Source organism: Coturnix japonica, chromosome 4 (assembly GCF_001577835.2).
Source record: "Coturnix japonica isolate 7356 chromosome 4, Coturnix japonica 2.1, whole genome shotgun sequence".
NCBI lineage: Eukaryota > Metazoa > Chordata > Aves > Galliformes > Phasianidae > Coturnix > Coturnix japonica.
The window spans coordinates 35,015,701-35,031,294 of record NC_029519.1 but is presented as its reverse complement, the minus strand read 5'-3'; the positions used below and the strand labels follow the sequence as shown (position 1 = coordinate 35,031,294).

The 15,594-nt window shown below is 47.6% G+C and overlaps 1 protein-coding gene across 4 annotated transcripts in view; it reads right to left on the bottom strand.

The window, feature by feature from the left end:
- Positions 1-11,600: 11,600 nt before the first annotated feature.
- Positions 11,601-15,594, bottom strand: part of IRF2 (interferon regulatory factor 2) — a 38,493-nt gene continuing 34,499 nt past the window's right edge. For all 4 annotated transcript variants that reach the window (XM_015861404.2, XM_015861403.2, XM_032444499.1 and 1 more), the window contains 2 exons: positions 14,299-14,345; positions 11,601-12,966 (listed from right to left, as the gene is read on the bottom strand). In XM_015861404.2, the coding sequence (XP_015716890.1) occupies positions 12,655-12,966; positions 14,299-14,345 (359 nt within the window). In that variant the 3' untranslated portion in view covers positions 11,601-12,654. The remainder of the gene's footprint in view (positions 12,967-14,298; positions 14,346-15,594) is intronic.

Sequence of the window (15,594 nt, the reverse complement as noted above, 5' to 3'; positions counted from 1 at the left end):
CAAGTCAGACAAGGCTGGGAAGCCCACCCCAAGTGATGGGATCTCGTTGCTGCATTCAGCACCCATCCCCTCCCTTGACCATGGTGTGCTGGCCTGAGCACAGGACTGGCCAGCTCTGGGAGAGCGGGTCATTGTCATGGTCTGAAAATGGACTTCATTCCATCCAAAATATTTGAGTTTTGCTTAGATATCAACCCAAAGAATCATAGATTCATAGAATGGTTTGGGTTGGAAGAGACCTTAAAGCCCCCCACAGCCCCAACCCCTGCCATGGGCTGGGTGTCCTCCCATCAGCTCAGGTTACCCAGAGCAAAATAAAGTCTGTGTTATGAAACCTACTGTGCCTTGACTCAAATGTGTTCCTGTTGACAATGAGCTCTGTGCATCCATTCACATCCCAGTAGCTCCTCCAAGAAAACAGCAGCATGCTCTGCATGTCCACAAGCATCCCACACATGGGCTTCTGTCAGTGTCAGACCTTATTTGGGCAGCAGCTCTGAAAGTTTAAAAGTGTAAGACTGAAGTTTAACAATCTGAGACACATCTTGTGCTAGTCAAATGTAGGCCCATTTCAGTAGAGTATTAAGATTTCAGACTTTCCCACTAATTAAGTGGTAATCTGAGAGGCTATACATTTAGCAAGTCAGCAATGATCTACCTACTTTCCAAGAATAAAATGATATTCCATGTTTGATCTCTCTGGTACTCTTCTACACTGGGTGCAAAAGAGACAGTGTTGACTTGAACTTACTATAAATACAAAGGAAACTATCCAGGACTAGCATAAATATGTACATGTGTGTATATATATTTCATATGGCATCCTTTATAGCCTGGAGGTTACACAGAGTTCAGCTACAACTTCTGACATCAGCACTTAAAAGCCATGGGAGTTTGGATCTCCGCATGCCAAAAGAAGGAAAAGGGCCATTATTCTGACAGTAGTTATTGAAGCCAGCCTGGTGGTTGTCATACTTTTGTCCCCAGAGGCTGATCTCTGCCCAGCTGCCCCTGCTACCAAGCAACTTGCTGCCCCCAGATACCATTGCTTTTGCCCTGTGCTTTACCACAGTCGTTCTGGCTTTACGTTTCTGATGGCTTCAGTCCTGAGTGTTGGTTCCTGGAGGTTGAAGGTGTTACTGGAAGGCAGGTTAACGGCTTGTCTTGCAGCACAGTGGGTTCCAACATCTTATCTGATCGCCTGGTGAATCACCTTTGGAGAATTTACCGTGCCAAGAAGAGCCATCAATTTTGCAACCCGTCTGTGTTTGGAGTAGAATGATATTTGCATGGCAGCTGCTTCCCAGATGTGGGTGTTTACCAGCAAGTTCTCAGATAAGGCTGGATCTGCACCAGGATTCCTTACAGGTAAGGTCTGCCTCTGTCCAACCAGCAGTAACGTTCCTTTCTGTAAAAGGGCAAGATCTTATCTTCACATCAGATGGATGCCCTCACTAGCTGAATACTTACAGAATCCTGGCCTGCTGCTTATGACCAAGTTGTCTCCTTGAAGTTTTTTTCAAACAGTAACAAGAATCTCTGTTCTAGAGCTGAATAATTCAGTTTGTTTGCTGTCCACGTCCTGTTCATTTTCTAGATCTTCAAAACACAGAACTGATAGTGAAGAGCAACAAAGATCTACGAGCAAAAACCATGAATTACATAGCAGTGAAAACTGGCAAACATGTAATGCTCACACACACAGGCTGCTCCTGCTGTACCAGCCCCCTGGGGCAGCAGGGTGCCAAAAAGCTTTCCTTTTTCATGTTCTAAGAGCACATTCTGTTTTCCCACCCAAAACTGTGGAAGCAAAAACAAACCAGCTGACCCGCCATCTTCTGTCATTTCCAGTTTCTGGGAATGGACACGCTATAGTAACCTACAGCAGCAGTCACCCTGTGCTTCCCCTTCCCAGTAAGGCTTTATTTCCCTTGGCATGGCCAACACACCATTTATTTTCAAGGGTGAAAGTAGGTGGCAAAGTACTTAGCTCTCTCAAGGAAGTTTGGAGGCGATGGAAAACAACCCCATAATATGTGAGCACGGAGCGTGGCTGTCCAGCTGCCAGCCAAAGAAGCAATAAATCACCCCCTGAATGCCTGCCACAGGCACCAGATCACCACAGAGACACTATTTTCCTTTCTCTGTGACTGCCCCTGCTGCTAATGCACTTAGCAGGGGCAAGAAACAGTTGAAAATCAGTATTATTAAGGTTAGGGGCCCATTGCTCTGCCTGTTTGGGTTTTGGCTTATTTCTTCCAAGTCCTGCTCAGCTGCAGGTTCCCACCTGGGCTATTTCCAGCGCTGCTGGCAGGGATTCAGGAGGGGCTTTCACAGGTCTGTATTAATCCTGCACAGCTCAGGTCTCTCTGATGCAGCCAGCTCTCAGCGAGGTCTAGTCACCATCCCGCGACAGCCGCCTCCACCCAAGGGACACCAAGGAGAAGAGCTGGTGAAAGCTTTGTCCTGGAAAAGCTTTTTCTTCGTTTTGGTGAGTTCAGCGCGCTGTTAGAGGGCCAAAGCCAATGGGACAAAGATTTCCACTCTGCCTCCGCAGGGAGGAGAGAGCCGACACCGCCGCTAGGTGTCAGCCCGAGCACGCGGCTGCTCTCCTGGGAAGGTGGAATCACAGAATCACAGAATGACCCGGGTTGGAAGGGACCTCAAGGATCATGTAGTTCCAACCCCCCTGCCTGGCAGGGCCACCAAACATACACCTTTACTAGATCAGGTTGCCCAGGGCCCCGTCCAACCTGGTCTTGAACACCTCCAAGGACGGGGCATCCACAACCTCCCTGGGCAGCCTGTTCCAGGGCCTAACCACTCTCCTAGTGAAGAACTTCCCCCTAACATCCAACCTAAATCTTCCCTCTTTTAACTTTAAGCAGTACCTTCGTCGCGCTTGCAGAACAGCTCAGCTTCCAGCACGGCAGTTTTCAGCCCTGGAGAGAACCGGTGTGGCCAGGTGGGAGGTCGTGTTGAACGCCAGTAGCTTGATGCCATGCCCTTCCCTGCCGGCTGCTGCCTGGTGGTGGTGGTGTCTTCTTTCCTTTTTGCAGCCCTGCTCCGGGCCTGGATCCTGGCATTACTGGTGGTCACCATGGCCACCAGAGAGGATGAAGCTCCACAGCCTTTGGGCTGTACAGGTGCATGGGTAGGTGGCTGCGTGGTTGTACAGGTGGACATCTCACTAAGGATGCTCTGCAGGCCTCTGGCACAGTGCTAGAGACCACCACCACTTGGTGCACTCCTTCAGATTGCATTGTGTCCTGCAAAACTCAATAGTTCCCCTGTCTTGGTAGCTTTATAATCCAAATAGATTTGCTTGCTCCTCAAGCCAGTACTTCTTAAATGTTAAATGCTGCTGTTTGAATCCCTTCCAGTTCCTTGCCATGTGTTCAATGCCAAAGCAAACAAAATGTTCAAGATGCAATATCTGCTGTGACACAGAAGCAAGAGCATTACATCTGAAGGTTAGGGCTTCCCCGTGCACACAACAGCATCTCTCTTGGTGCCTCTTGTGACTGCACCTTCTTTCTTACTGCCTCTCTGAATGAGTGGTCAGGCAGCAGAATGGGCTGCCCAGGAAGGTGGTGGAGTCACCAACACCCCACGGTGCCTCTGCTCACCTCATGAAACATGAGCACTGCTCAGTAGGAAGTCAAACCAGGGTCACTCCCAGATTGCTGTCAGTGTCCCATGGCATGGTTCTCGCTCCCTAACAGGACACCGAGAGCTTGGACACACACCACAGAAGCTACTTAGAACATGCTCCATTCCATAATGCAATAGGCCATTGAGTTGCATCATGGTTACTTGCTGTTGGCTCACACAGAGCCACAGCAGAACAAAGGGGTGGGAAGTGGTCTGTATGACCTCTCTGTCCACTTGCAGCCTTTCATTGCAGCACCTGAGTTTTGCTTTCTAAGGCACATGCTGACTTTTCTGAAAGCTTTTCAGCACAGCCAGCTCCTTCTAAAGAAATGAGCTGACGTGAAGCCTGGCAGCAAGCAACACTGCCTAACTGGGCACACTGAGGGGAAAAATCTCTGCAAAGGGGAAAGATGACTTCCTTTCTTTCTTCTTTTCCTTCTTTCTTCGTTTCCTTCACTCTCCCTTTCCTCCTTTCTTTCCTTCCTTTCCTTCTTCCTTCTTCTTTCCTTCCATTCTTCATTTCTTTCCCTTCTTCTTTTCTATCCTTCTTTCCCTTTCCTCATTGTTGGCTTGCTTTTTTCCTTGTTTCCTTTCTCTCCTTCCCACTTCTTCTTCCTGTTGTTTTCTATATGATTTCTATTTCAGAACCTTAATGCAGACAAACAGTCAAAAAGTGCTACACCTCCTTCTACCAAAAGATACACGTGACTTGTCATGCTGACCATGGCAGACGTACAAAGCTGTACCTTCTTGTACACAACACTTCATTAACATCCCAAAACAGGAACTGATGTGAAAGCTTTGCTGTAGGGCTAAATTTCACTCCAGAGAGGGGCTGAGATTTCCCCATGCATGGAAAAACATCAACCAAATGCTCATAGACTGTTAGCAGGTTAGCAACTGGAAATAAGGAGCTGAACCTTCCCCCCCCCCCCCCCCAGACCACAGGATGGGAACAGCTCCCTGTAAGATTAGCATGCTCACTCTACTTCACTAAAAGCCATCTTTTTCAGTCACAATTTCACTTCTTCTCCCAGTTTTGTGATGATACGGTCCCAAAAAGCAGTTCCCATTTCCTTTCTTCTCTGCCCCCCACTTTGGTGAGGCCTGTGCCAGGTCTCTTGGGCAAGCAGTGATGCCAAGGGCTTAAATTGCCTGAGCCCGTGGCCACTTCCATCCAGCCTGCAAAGAAGGGACAGAAGTATTTGTATGGAGAAAGTAGGAAAGAGAAACAGCCAGTGTCACCTTGTTTGCTTTTCAGGAGTTAAGGGTCAACTTAGCAACTGCGGGGACAGCCTGTGTGCATGCCCATGTGTGCATGGGCACACCTGTGTCATAGCAAAGCAATGCTGCAGCAGCCCATGAGCCTGCAAACCCAGCTTCAGTGAGGAGCTCAGCACCAGCTGCTTTCTGAGCAAGGAAAAGTGGGTGCTGAGCAAAGCCAAGCCCTCCTGCCACCTCCCCCACCCAACGGCAGGCCTGCAAAACCAAATCCTTTCTGAGCACCTGCTTCCTCTTCGAAAGAAGGTAGTGCTCTTCAGCAAAAACCAGCCAGAAGGCTGAGGAGCCTAAAGAAAAATACAAGCTCTAATGCAGGTTAGCTTGATGCTCACAATGGGCTTTTTTGTCAGTGTGGTCAGAAATGCAGATGCAGCAGGCACTTGCATGTACTGCCTGTTTGATGTTGCCTGGTGGGCTCCCCTGATTCGGGCTCCCCCAAGCAAGCAGCTGTCTCCATCTAGCACCCTGGCGACCTACAAACCCAATGTTCACAGGCATCAGCTGGTCCCCTGCAGGCTCTAGCCTGCTCTGTGTGCTAAGTGAGAGCAGCTGAGGACTTTCACATGGTAAGGGTTTGCAGAGCACGTCTGAGGTTTAAGGTGTGCTCAAACCACACACATGGTTCTGGGGAATGTGAGCACAGCAGCACGTTTTCACTTTCACTGCCTTCATAACAGAAGATCTCCAAGTGTTTATTTGATCATTCAATGATCAGGGAGTTGCTGTGGGGAAGGCGAAGAGCAGAATTTTTCCACAGGATGTGTGCCTGGATGGCAAAACTCATTGCTGTGGGATATTCTGGTGACTAGAAGCGTGAACAGGGTCAAGAAAGAACTGGAGAAACTCACATGCATTCATATGGACTCTTGAAACCAGTTGAGATACGACCTCCAGCTCACAAAGTCTCAACACTGTTGGTCAGTGATTGCTCAAAGGATTTCCCAAGGAAACGGTTTCCCCTAATCTTGCCCTGGGTCTGACAATCTTTTCCCAAGTGCCTGTTCACGCCATTGCAGGACACAGGATACTGGTCCGGCCAGGCCGCTGGTCTGACGCACATCCCCGTTGTGAAAGCCACCGGTCCCTGCATGGCTGTAATAATTAATCAGCTGGAAACAGCCCAAAACCGAAGAACAATACCACAGCACTGAGCACATATTTACTCAGTCAGGGGAAGTAGTGAGAGAACAGGTTTTGCTCCTGGAGAAGGCCCTGGGGAGACCTCATTGCAGCCTTCCAGTACTTGAAGGGAGCTTGCAAGTAGGAGACAGACAGACATTTTAGATGGCCTTATCATGACAGGACAAGAGGGAATGGCTTTAAACTACAAGAGGGAAGACTGAGGTTAGATTCTATGAGGAAATTCTTTACTCAGAGGGCAGTGAGGTGCTGGTGCTGCTGCCCAGAGCTGTGGGTGCCCCATCCCTGGAGGTGCCCAAGGTTGGAAGGGCCCTGGGCAGCCTGAGCTGGAGGGAGGCACCCAGCCCACAGCAGGGGTTGCAGCTGGGGGGACTTTAAGGTCCCTTCCAACCCAAGCCATTCTGTGATTCTCTGATACACCTGTACAGAAACACCCAGCAGAGTTAAGAGAGGAGGCTGGGAGCACAGTGCCCGTGAAGGCCTGGCCAGACTGAGGGCACTCCTAACAGACAGCTCTTCACCCAGTCATCCAGAGGAGCTGGTCTCTCCCAAAGGATGCCAGAAGCAAGCAGCACCCTGGACTCTTCATGGCTAGGCAGCCCCTCATTGCATAGCACCAGTAAAACCCCCCCTGCTGACACCATGCTGCTGTTGGACAGAGAGATAGACAGCACATCTGGCAGCAGGGCCAGTTTCCTGGTGAGGCACTGAGGCTATTTTGCCACTGAGGGAAGTCAGTGCACATCCTGTTGGCTTTACCTGGAGTGACCCATTCGGGAGGTTGTTTTGGCACAGCACATGTTTACATGCATAGACAGTGAGAGGGGCTGCGGCCCTGGCCATGGGATAGGAAGGCACTGAGCCCCAGAGCCCCCCGCAGCCCGCAACTGTGCATGCAGGGAGATGATTTTCACTTAATTAAGGCCTTGCCATACAAACACCAGCACTCCGGATGCTCCTTCAGCTAATTCCCTTCACAGCTTTTTTTTTTCCCCCTTTCATCAAGGCTGCACTGCTTTACCCCAAATTAGCATTTGGTGCAGACAGTTGGAGCAGGCCAATAACATGGGGCAGCTGGTTCCAACTCGATGTCAGCAATGCCTGCTTCTGAAGTCCTTATTCAGAGGGAAGCCTCACAGGTTTAAGTAACCTTGTATCAGCTTTACTTATGCCTGTCCCTTACATTTTCCCTACTAATTTTGCTTCATCAACCCAAACAAAGAAACACTCATAAAATCTCTGTGTAGTACCAAGAAACTCGTGTTTCCACACAGAAGTCACTGGAGACATAGCAGTGCTCTCCCCAAACCAACCACGCCATGGCATCACAAGGCCTTCCAGCAACATAGGCATTATCTCATTTTTCTCCAGCAAACTTTGGCAAAGGTGAAAGACAGCTGCAAGAAGTGAGTGCCCTTCCACACAGAAGGACGAGTCATACTGCAGGCACTGGGGCACTAAGCAGGCCAGCTCAGGGTTGATTTGGTTGATGTCCTTCCTGTGCTTGTGCTTTGGGACACCGAGATGCAAACAGCACGGTTTCCTGCCAGCTCCAGTAGTGCTGCTCTGTGGGTTTGAGGCTGGGCAGAGCAGTCGAGCGGGGAGAATGGCTCAATTTACTGCTAGAGTAAACAGATTTTAACCTCTCTGAGGCTCGCACTGCAGCGGTATTATTTGTGTGTCAATATTTTCTTGCCCTCAAGAGAAAGGTGCTCAGGAAAGCAGGCTGCCTGCTGCACCCAATAGGCTGCCAGCAGTGGACTGGGTGGGTTGGGCTTTTTATTCCTTTGGGGGAAGAAAAATGTACAGATTTGCCTGAGAGTAAAAATACTAATGAAATCTGAAAGTTGACAGCACTGACTGCAAGAGATAGCATCTTTAAATGGGCACATGCAAAAGCCCGTGCTACAGCAAACATGCTCAGCACCCAGCCAGCTTCCTGCTGCTGTGCTCGGTCTGATAGCAGGAATGGTGAGGTTTTAATAACACAGCACCTTACAGCCTGGATCTGACATGTGAAAGCCTGAAAAAACTAACATATAGGGGCACAAAGTTTTCAAAACCTGGCTGTATTTTAAAGGATGCAATCAACTGGTAAACCATACGTCAGAGAAAAGCATGGAAATGAACCCAAACCTACCAGCTATCTTCCAGAGAAGAGTTGTGACACTGAGGTTTGAGAGACATAGTCATAAGGAAATTCAATTCAAATAGACAGAGTAATTACTACCTTATAAAAAGCAAAGCCCTCATTTCCTTTAGCAGCCCCAGCTGTAGCCAGGGAGTCCCACAGGACAGAGGGAGGGTTGGGGACACACAGGTGGGACGCACAACCAGGAGCTACATCCACTGCCACACACTGAGCAGAAAGCCAGGGCCTGGCCCTGGGCAGGCTGAGCTGACTCTGCTATCATCATTTTGAATGGGATTGAAATATTTTTGTGCACAAAGATCTCACCATTCTCCAGGGGGAAAGCAGCAGTGGCACAAACACTGTACCTGGGTTAACACTGTATGACTCATAAGCACACCTGGATACATTTAGGCTTGGGGCTATCATTTCATTTTCTTCATTCCATTGTTTCGGTTGAGTTTCAGAAAGGATCATCCTGCTGTAAAAAGAGTCTTCAAGCAGCTCCCTCTTGAAAATTGCAAAAAACAAGCCCAGGTGAGGGATGTTCACAATAGCTGAGGGCAAAGGCTCCTACAGTAAAAGGGGGGTGAGTCCCCTTGAGCTGAATCCACAAATGCTGGAGCAGTCTCTGTTCTCTCTCTCCTTTTTCTTAAATGCCACCACTCCTCTTTCCCAGATTCAGAGCAGTCCTCCCCGTGATCGCAGTACCTCGCACATACAGGACTCCAGCCTCCAGCAACACGGACAAAGTCCTTGGTTTCCTAAGGATGCAAGACTCATGGTGTCACACTGTGAGCGTGACCATGTCACTCTGTGCCTTTCAAACACTTGCTGCTTTGAAACAACTGGGCATTGCAGCAGTCTCCATCCATGGGGATGCTCAATATTTGACCTAACAAGATTCCAAGCAACCTGACCTGACTCTGTAGTTAACTCTATTTAGACTGGGCAGTGGGCCAGGTGACCTCCAGAGGGCCCATCCAACCTGAATTATTCTGCAATTACTGTAAATCAGCTCTGAGAGAAGGAGAGGTGTTGTAGAGACAAGCTCCTATTGGCCTGAGATAGAAGACTGCTTTCACTAGGTCTGTGCTGAAGAGGTTGCTGTGCAGATTAACCTTTCACTAGAGACTAGGAAGTTAATTAAGAGGGATAAGATTGTACACATGCCCTAACAAACTGCAGTGTCCTCAGAGCGAGCAGCAAGCACGCTGCTGCCTCCCAGCCGCAGTGGATGCGCATCACCACGCAGTGAGGGATCAGTGCTGTAGCTACGTTCAGCAACTCCCATGTGTGGACATCTCTTGGAAGAGCTTCAAACACCTAAGGCCTGGCAAGAGGAAAATTTAGCAAGTATGCACGCCCTTCCCAAGCACACATCTATCTCCTGTTGCGCAGCTGCTCAAGCAGGGTGGGGGCTGCTGTTTTTGGAGCTTAGCTGCCTTCCTTGCTTCTGAGAGGAACCAGAGTTGCCTGTTTTTCTCCATCGACTAGTCCTACTTTTCAGATGGCTGAAGAGCAGCAGAGCCTTATCCTTGCACGTGAGAGTTTACATTGGAAACAAACATTAATCTACCTAGAAAAACTCTGGCAGCCTTCTGGTAACGAGCTCCTTGCTTACCCAAGCTCACAGCGGAGTTTGTTGAAGCCAGACTCTCACTCACAGCCATGTAGGACACACTGAAAGGCAAAAGCTCAGGAATAAAAAGGGTCTTTTGCAAGCAGCAGCTATTGCTAAAAGGCACAAAGCCTTCGAGACACTATGTTAGCGTCAAGGGTGAGGGGTAGGGAGCTTAACACACAACTAGAAATGATGAGCTACTGCAGCTTTCGGTGTGTAATGCATAGGGCACTGACACTGCCTGGAGGCCTGCAGAGATATGCCAGCATGTAATGCAGCCAATCTGACCCGAGAGAGAGCAGGCCACCACTGGTATAAACAGAAGTCTTGATTTTGGAAAAGCGAAAGCCCAGAGTCAGCTCTGTTTACTCTGGGAGATGTTTTCCTGTCCTCACACCACTGCATCTCTGGGCTTTCAGCTATAATTCTAGCGCTAAGCCCAGGCTGAGCCAGAGGCAGGAGAACCTCTCCATCCACAGACTAAATACTCCTGAGAGGAGAATGAGAGCACCAGCTCTGAGTTTACATTACAAGATGCTTTCCAGCCCTGTGCAACTGGGATGCTTCTTTCCCTAAGCCCTGCTGCAGACTCAGTCTCAGCCCAGGCACTGCAGCCCTTCCTTTCCCACAGGATACCTTCCCCAGAGGAGAACTCAAGCCCTCTTTAGCCCTCTCTTCCCAGGTCACTGGTTTGGTAAGATAAAATTGCAAGTTTCATGCAGACTTGTGATGAAATTTGAAATTGCAGCATCAGATTAAGAACACAGGAACATTCTACTGGCCAGAACCTGAGCCTATTAAATAGCCAGTTCGTACATCTTCCTTTGATACAGCCAATTTTGTGCCTATTACCTCATCAGACAAATATACACAACGCTCCATATGTACTCAGCAGTTGAGACAACCACACTTGAAGCTACACATCACACTTTGGGCTATCACCTTGTGTTCACAGGATCAATGGCATGGTTTGTCTACTACCGCCATGCAATTCTGCAAGCTGCTACACACCCTCTCATTAGATACAGATTGAGGGGAGATTTAGATTAGATGTCAATGGAAAGTTTTTCACAGATGCGGTGGTAATGTGCTGGCACAGACTGCCCAAAAAGGCTGTGAATGTCCTGCCCCTGGAAGCCTTTAAGGCCAGTTTGGATGGGCCCTGGGTAGCCAGATCTGGGATTCGATCTAGCAGTTGGCAACCCTGTCAGCAGCAGGGGGACTTGGAACTAGATGGTCTTTGAACTTCCTTCCAACCCAAGCCATTCACCCAAACCAGAGAAATCAGAATTTGCCATCATGCAACAGATGGAGAATGTCTGCTTCGAGTATTCACTTGACTTCTGATTCATTCTACTAATAAGAAACTGCTACTGAAACAAGTAAACTGAGAGCAAACTAAACAGTTATCTACCAGGAATGGGGCGAGCTCAGCTGTGCCCACACGAGGCCGCAGATGAACACCCTGAAGTTCCCTTCAATGAGATGCTTTCCTCAAAGCTAAACCATGGAATAGCATCAGGAGAGGTTCTGCAGTTCCCAACCTGTGCACGTGAGGCCAAACTTGAGCTGGTTGCCATTAAGCACTAGTTCCTCTTTGCACCTCAAGATGTCTTGAGCAGAGCACTTCCCACTCTGTCAGATGAGCGCTACAGAAACTGTAAAGGTGGCTCATGCTAATAGTTCGCTCTGAGCCTTCATATCCACCTATCAAACACCCACACCATCTGCGGCTTCTGAAAGATTAGAAAAGAGAGACAAACAAGAGGGTTATTAAAAATTTAACTATATACCATATTTATTATCAATCCACAGGATAATCTGATTGCTACATGAGCTCATAAAAGCTATTTCACCTTTACAAAATTAAAAAAAAACAAAAACAAATGTGCCACAAGGATGTAATAACTGCTGATAACCAAGGATTGAATCTTAAAATTATAAATTTGCTGTAGAAAAGATTAAAAAAAATTATATTCACTTTAGAATTTTATTTTGAATAAAATATTCCCCTGTATAAAAAATAAAAAAGCTTGCTCTGGTTAGAATTAGAGTATTCTTCTTTTTTTTCTTAAATCTGGGAATTTGCATAACATCTCTGTAATAGTTTCTTTTTTCCCTATTGTACCACGCGGCATTCAAGCATAGCAGATTAGAAAACAAACACGAGAAAAGCAGTCTTAAAATGTATGAAATCCACATGGGAAGTTTTAACTTTCTTTCCTTTCCACTATTCTTTAAAGACACGTTAGCAAGAATAGCCTTGGAAAAGAATACAGGTGGGGAGGGACCTTCAATGTGCCATTAAGTAGAGCAAGGTAATAAAAGGCCTTTTGTAAGTGCTTTCTTAATAAGGTGCAGAAGCAGACTGCAACGTTGCTAGTACTGCACTATGTACAATATTCACAATAGAATTTTTTTTTTTTTATTTAAAAATATTCCAGCTAGTTCACATTTTCTCTTCCATTCTGAGGCTTTCAGTTCCATCACAGCCTTGACAGCAAGAAGCGCAGCAGCACCACTTCCCTTGTGGTCAGTTGGTCCTCTTATGAAACACTGAAACCTGCAAGTGGGCCAAAGTTCTTGTTTTATTTTCCTACGTAGCAACCTTGCAAGTCCACCTGGGTTCAGATGTACACACTGACGGCTGGAGTCCTGAGTTAAAAACACTCCGGCACTGGAGTCAGACACAGCAATGTTTTATATTGCCAAGGCTTTCTTTACCTTAGATTTGTCTAATGTGCGTCAAGGGTTGAACCTCTCCTAGAGAAACGTAAAATACAAAACCAAACAAAACAAAGCTAAAAAACACACTGTCAAAGGCTTAGCAGCTCTTGACTCTTGACTGGGTGATGTCTGACGTCTTCTTGATGACGCTAGCCCGTGTCTCGCGGTCTGGCCGGCTGCTGCTCGTGGAGGCTGTGGACACTACTTGTGGCAGAGGGATGTCTGGGAAAGGGGGCCAGGAGCTGTTGTAAGGCAGCGGGCAGCTTTCTTCTTTGATGGTGACCTGGAGGTCAGGCTTGTTGGCTACAAAAGTAGCCATGCTGGGAAGCATATGAGAAGTGTTCCGCATTCCCAGATTGCTGAGATACTGTTTGCCTTCAATGTTTTTCTTCTGCCAATGAAGTCGTCCCTATGAAGGGGGAAGAAGAACGAAGAAAGACTGCGTGAGTGAATGCGCTTTGCAAACTGCCAGCAGTAAGATGAAGACAGAAATATCCACAAACTGCAAAGGAGTTGCCCCATCTCTAAAAGCCTGAGTCACCAGCAGCTGGCTTTGAATGTCTTTGCTCTTTGTCAGTTCTCCCTTTATAAGTCCTGTATCCTAACCCTGGTGGCTCTCCAGCACTCAAAACACGCTGCCTATTCCTCTGATGGAAAATAAAGACCTTATACACAATATGCCATTGACAAAATTCGACATAGGTGACCTAAACCTCAAGAGCTTCAAACTGAAGTCTCCTCCATTACTGGGGAGAGCTGGCACAGAGACTCAAAAGCTCTGCCATCAGAGGTAAAGCTGCCAGGAAAATCCCTTGGTAGCATGTCCACTCATCACAGGGATTAAGCATCCTGTCCTTTCCCCATCACACATACTGCAGTGGCACATCCTGTCAAAGGAGGGTTTTCACTAGGTATGGGGAGATGGGGAGCCCCCACCTCAGCCACCATTGGTGCAGTAGTTGGGGCATTTCTACACTTTTCTCTCTTCCTTGTGCCATGAACTCTCACAGATACCTTATTTTCCACCTGCTCATGGGAGTAGGAACATTCCTCTGGTCCAAGGCAGAGGAATAAACACTATTATAACCATGCAGACAGAAGGTAGCTCTTGCTGTGTGCTAACTCAGTCTTGCCCGCTCAGGAAAGCTTTTGGCCTCACACACCTCAAACATTCAAGTTGTATTTCTATCACACGTGTAAGCATTTCCTCCAATTGTACGAGTTCACATGCCATTTAAGGAGAACAAAGCGAGGATGTTTTCAGCTGAGATAAAATACTCACTACCCATGTGTGTGCTTGTGTACGCTTGTCATGCATGTGTGTGCATGTGTGTGCATGTGTGTGCTTGTGTGCTTGTCATGCATGTGTGTGCTTGTGTACGCTGCAACGTCAATGCAGCGTACACAAGCACACACATGCATGACAAGGTTCGATAGTTTGCTCCATATTAACAAACTAGCTGGCACTGCTGATGGCTCTACAGAGTATAATCTCATGAAAATCAACCTCCTTGTAGCTTCGACAGATGAGGAGGAATGAACTTGCAGAGATATCTGTTCTGCTTGAAAATCATCCCAGCATTTGTCTCCCCAGAAGCTTCCTACTTTTTCTTTCTCCCTCAGCTATTAAACAGGAACGCTCCACTAGCAGACAGTTGCAAATGTAGAAGTGGAAAGAATACCACAGGACACTACTTGGAGATTTTGCTCCAAAGCATTCAAAAATGCAGAAAACACTTACCTCTGCATTTTCTTCATCGCTTGGAACGCTGTCGGTCGTTTCACTTTCTGTCAAGTAAAACAGAGGCAAAAATGAAACCCAAGTAATGTTATCTACAGTAGCAAAATCCAGCTCAAGAGGCATGATTCACTTCAAGCAAGCACAAGCAAACATAGTCAAGCCAAACAATCAGAAAAGAATAGTAAACTATGTATCCCCTGTAAAGTAATCTAAAGGTCAGACAACACAGTACCATGGAACTATGGAGTAAATTCATGTGGTTATCATGGTTAATCTGGATACACTCTGGAATAGACTGCAGCAGAGGTGGAAGAAGCAGGTCAGTGTTATTGCTCATACTTCTGGGCAGAGAGAAACTACTGCCAGTGGGGAATGCCCCCTCTTCCCTTTTCCTGCTCTTGGTGGCTCGAGGCCAGTTATGAGCAAAGTCCTCTGCAAATCCTTATTTTTATGTCCCTGCAAAACCATCAACAACACCACCCTAGAGGAGATAAGTGTGGTATGTTTCATGAACTGTTATCTCAGTTTGCCACTTCAAGACTTTGTTATCAGTTCTTGCACTTTATTACTGCTGTTACACTTTGCTCTTATGTCAGTTTTGCCCTGCCCCCTGCTCTATATCTCATCCCTCTGCCCACCACTCCAGCACAGACAAATGCAATTACCTCCTGCACCACAGCAGGGCAGCCCCAGCACCTCCTACCTCCAAACAGAGAACAGAGACACACTGCCACCCTTCTGCATTGGGGGACAGGGCAGCAGCTCCACGAGGATGGCCACCCTCCTGCAGCCTCAGCCTTTGCTTGCAGAAGAGCCTGAGCCCCACTGTATTTTCGAGCGCTCTAGGTGGCCCTACTTGAGCAAGTGGCAGGACCAGATGACCTCCACACAGGTCTCCAGAAAGACTGGCAACTCCCTGCTCTTCCCCATAGGCTCAGCTAAGGACCAGGTTTAGGCAAAGGGCCACAAACTCATGGGCTCAGTTGTTCTTTCAGACCCAAGGATCTAAACTGCACTCAAAGTCCTGCTGAAATAAGTAAGCAGGCAGCTCAGCTGCTAAACACGTTAACTTCCATAGCTGGCACCTTGCCTACTCCAGAGACCCAGTCACAACACGCAGCAAGGCAGAGGATCTAACTGTGAAGTGCTATGAAGTTAACACTCTGCAGGGCTCCTCATTCACTGGCGAAGGTATAGAGAGATGTGACAACGTGATAAAGTTGGCTAATTAAGCTGGACTAGGAGGAAGGGAAAGGGGAAGGAGAGGCAGAAAGTAATCCGTACAAAAGGAGAAAT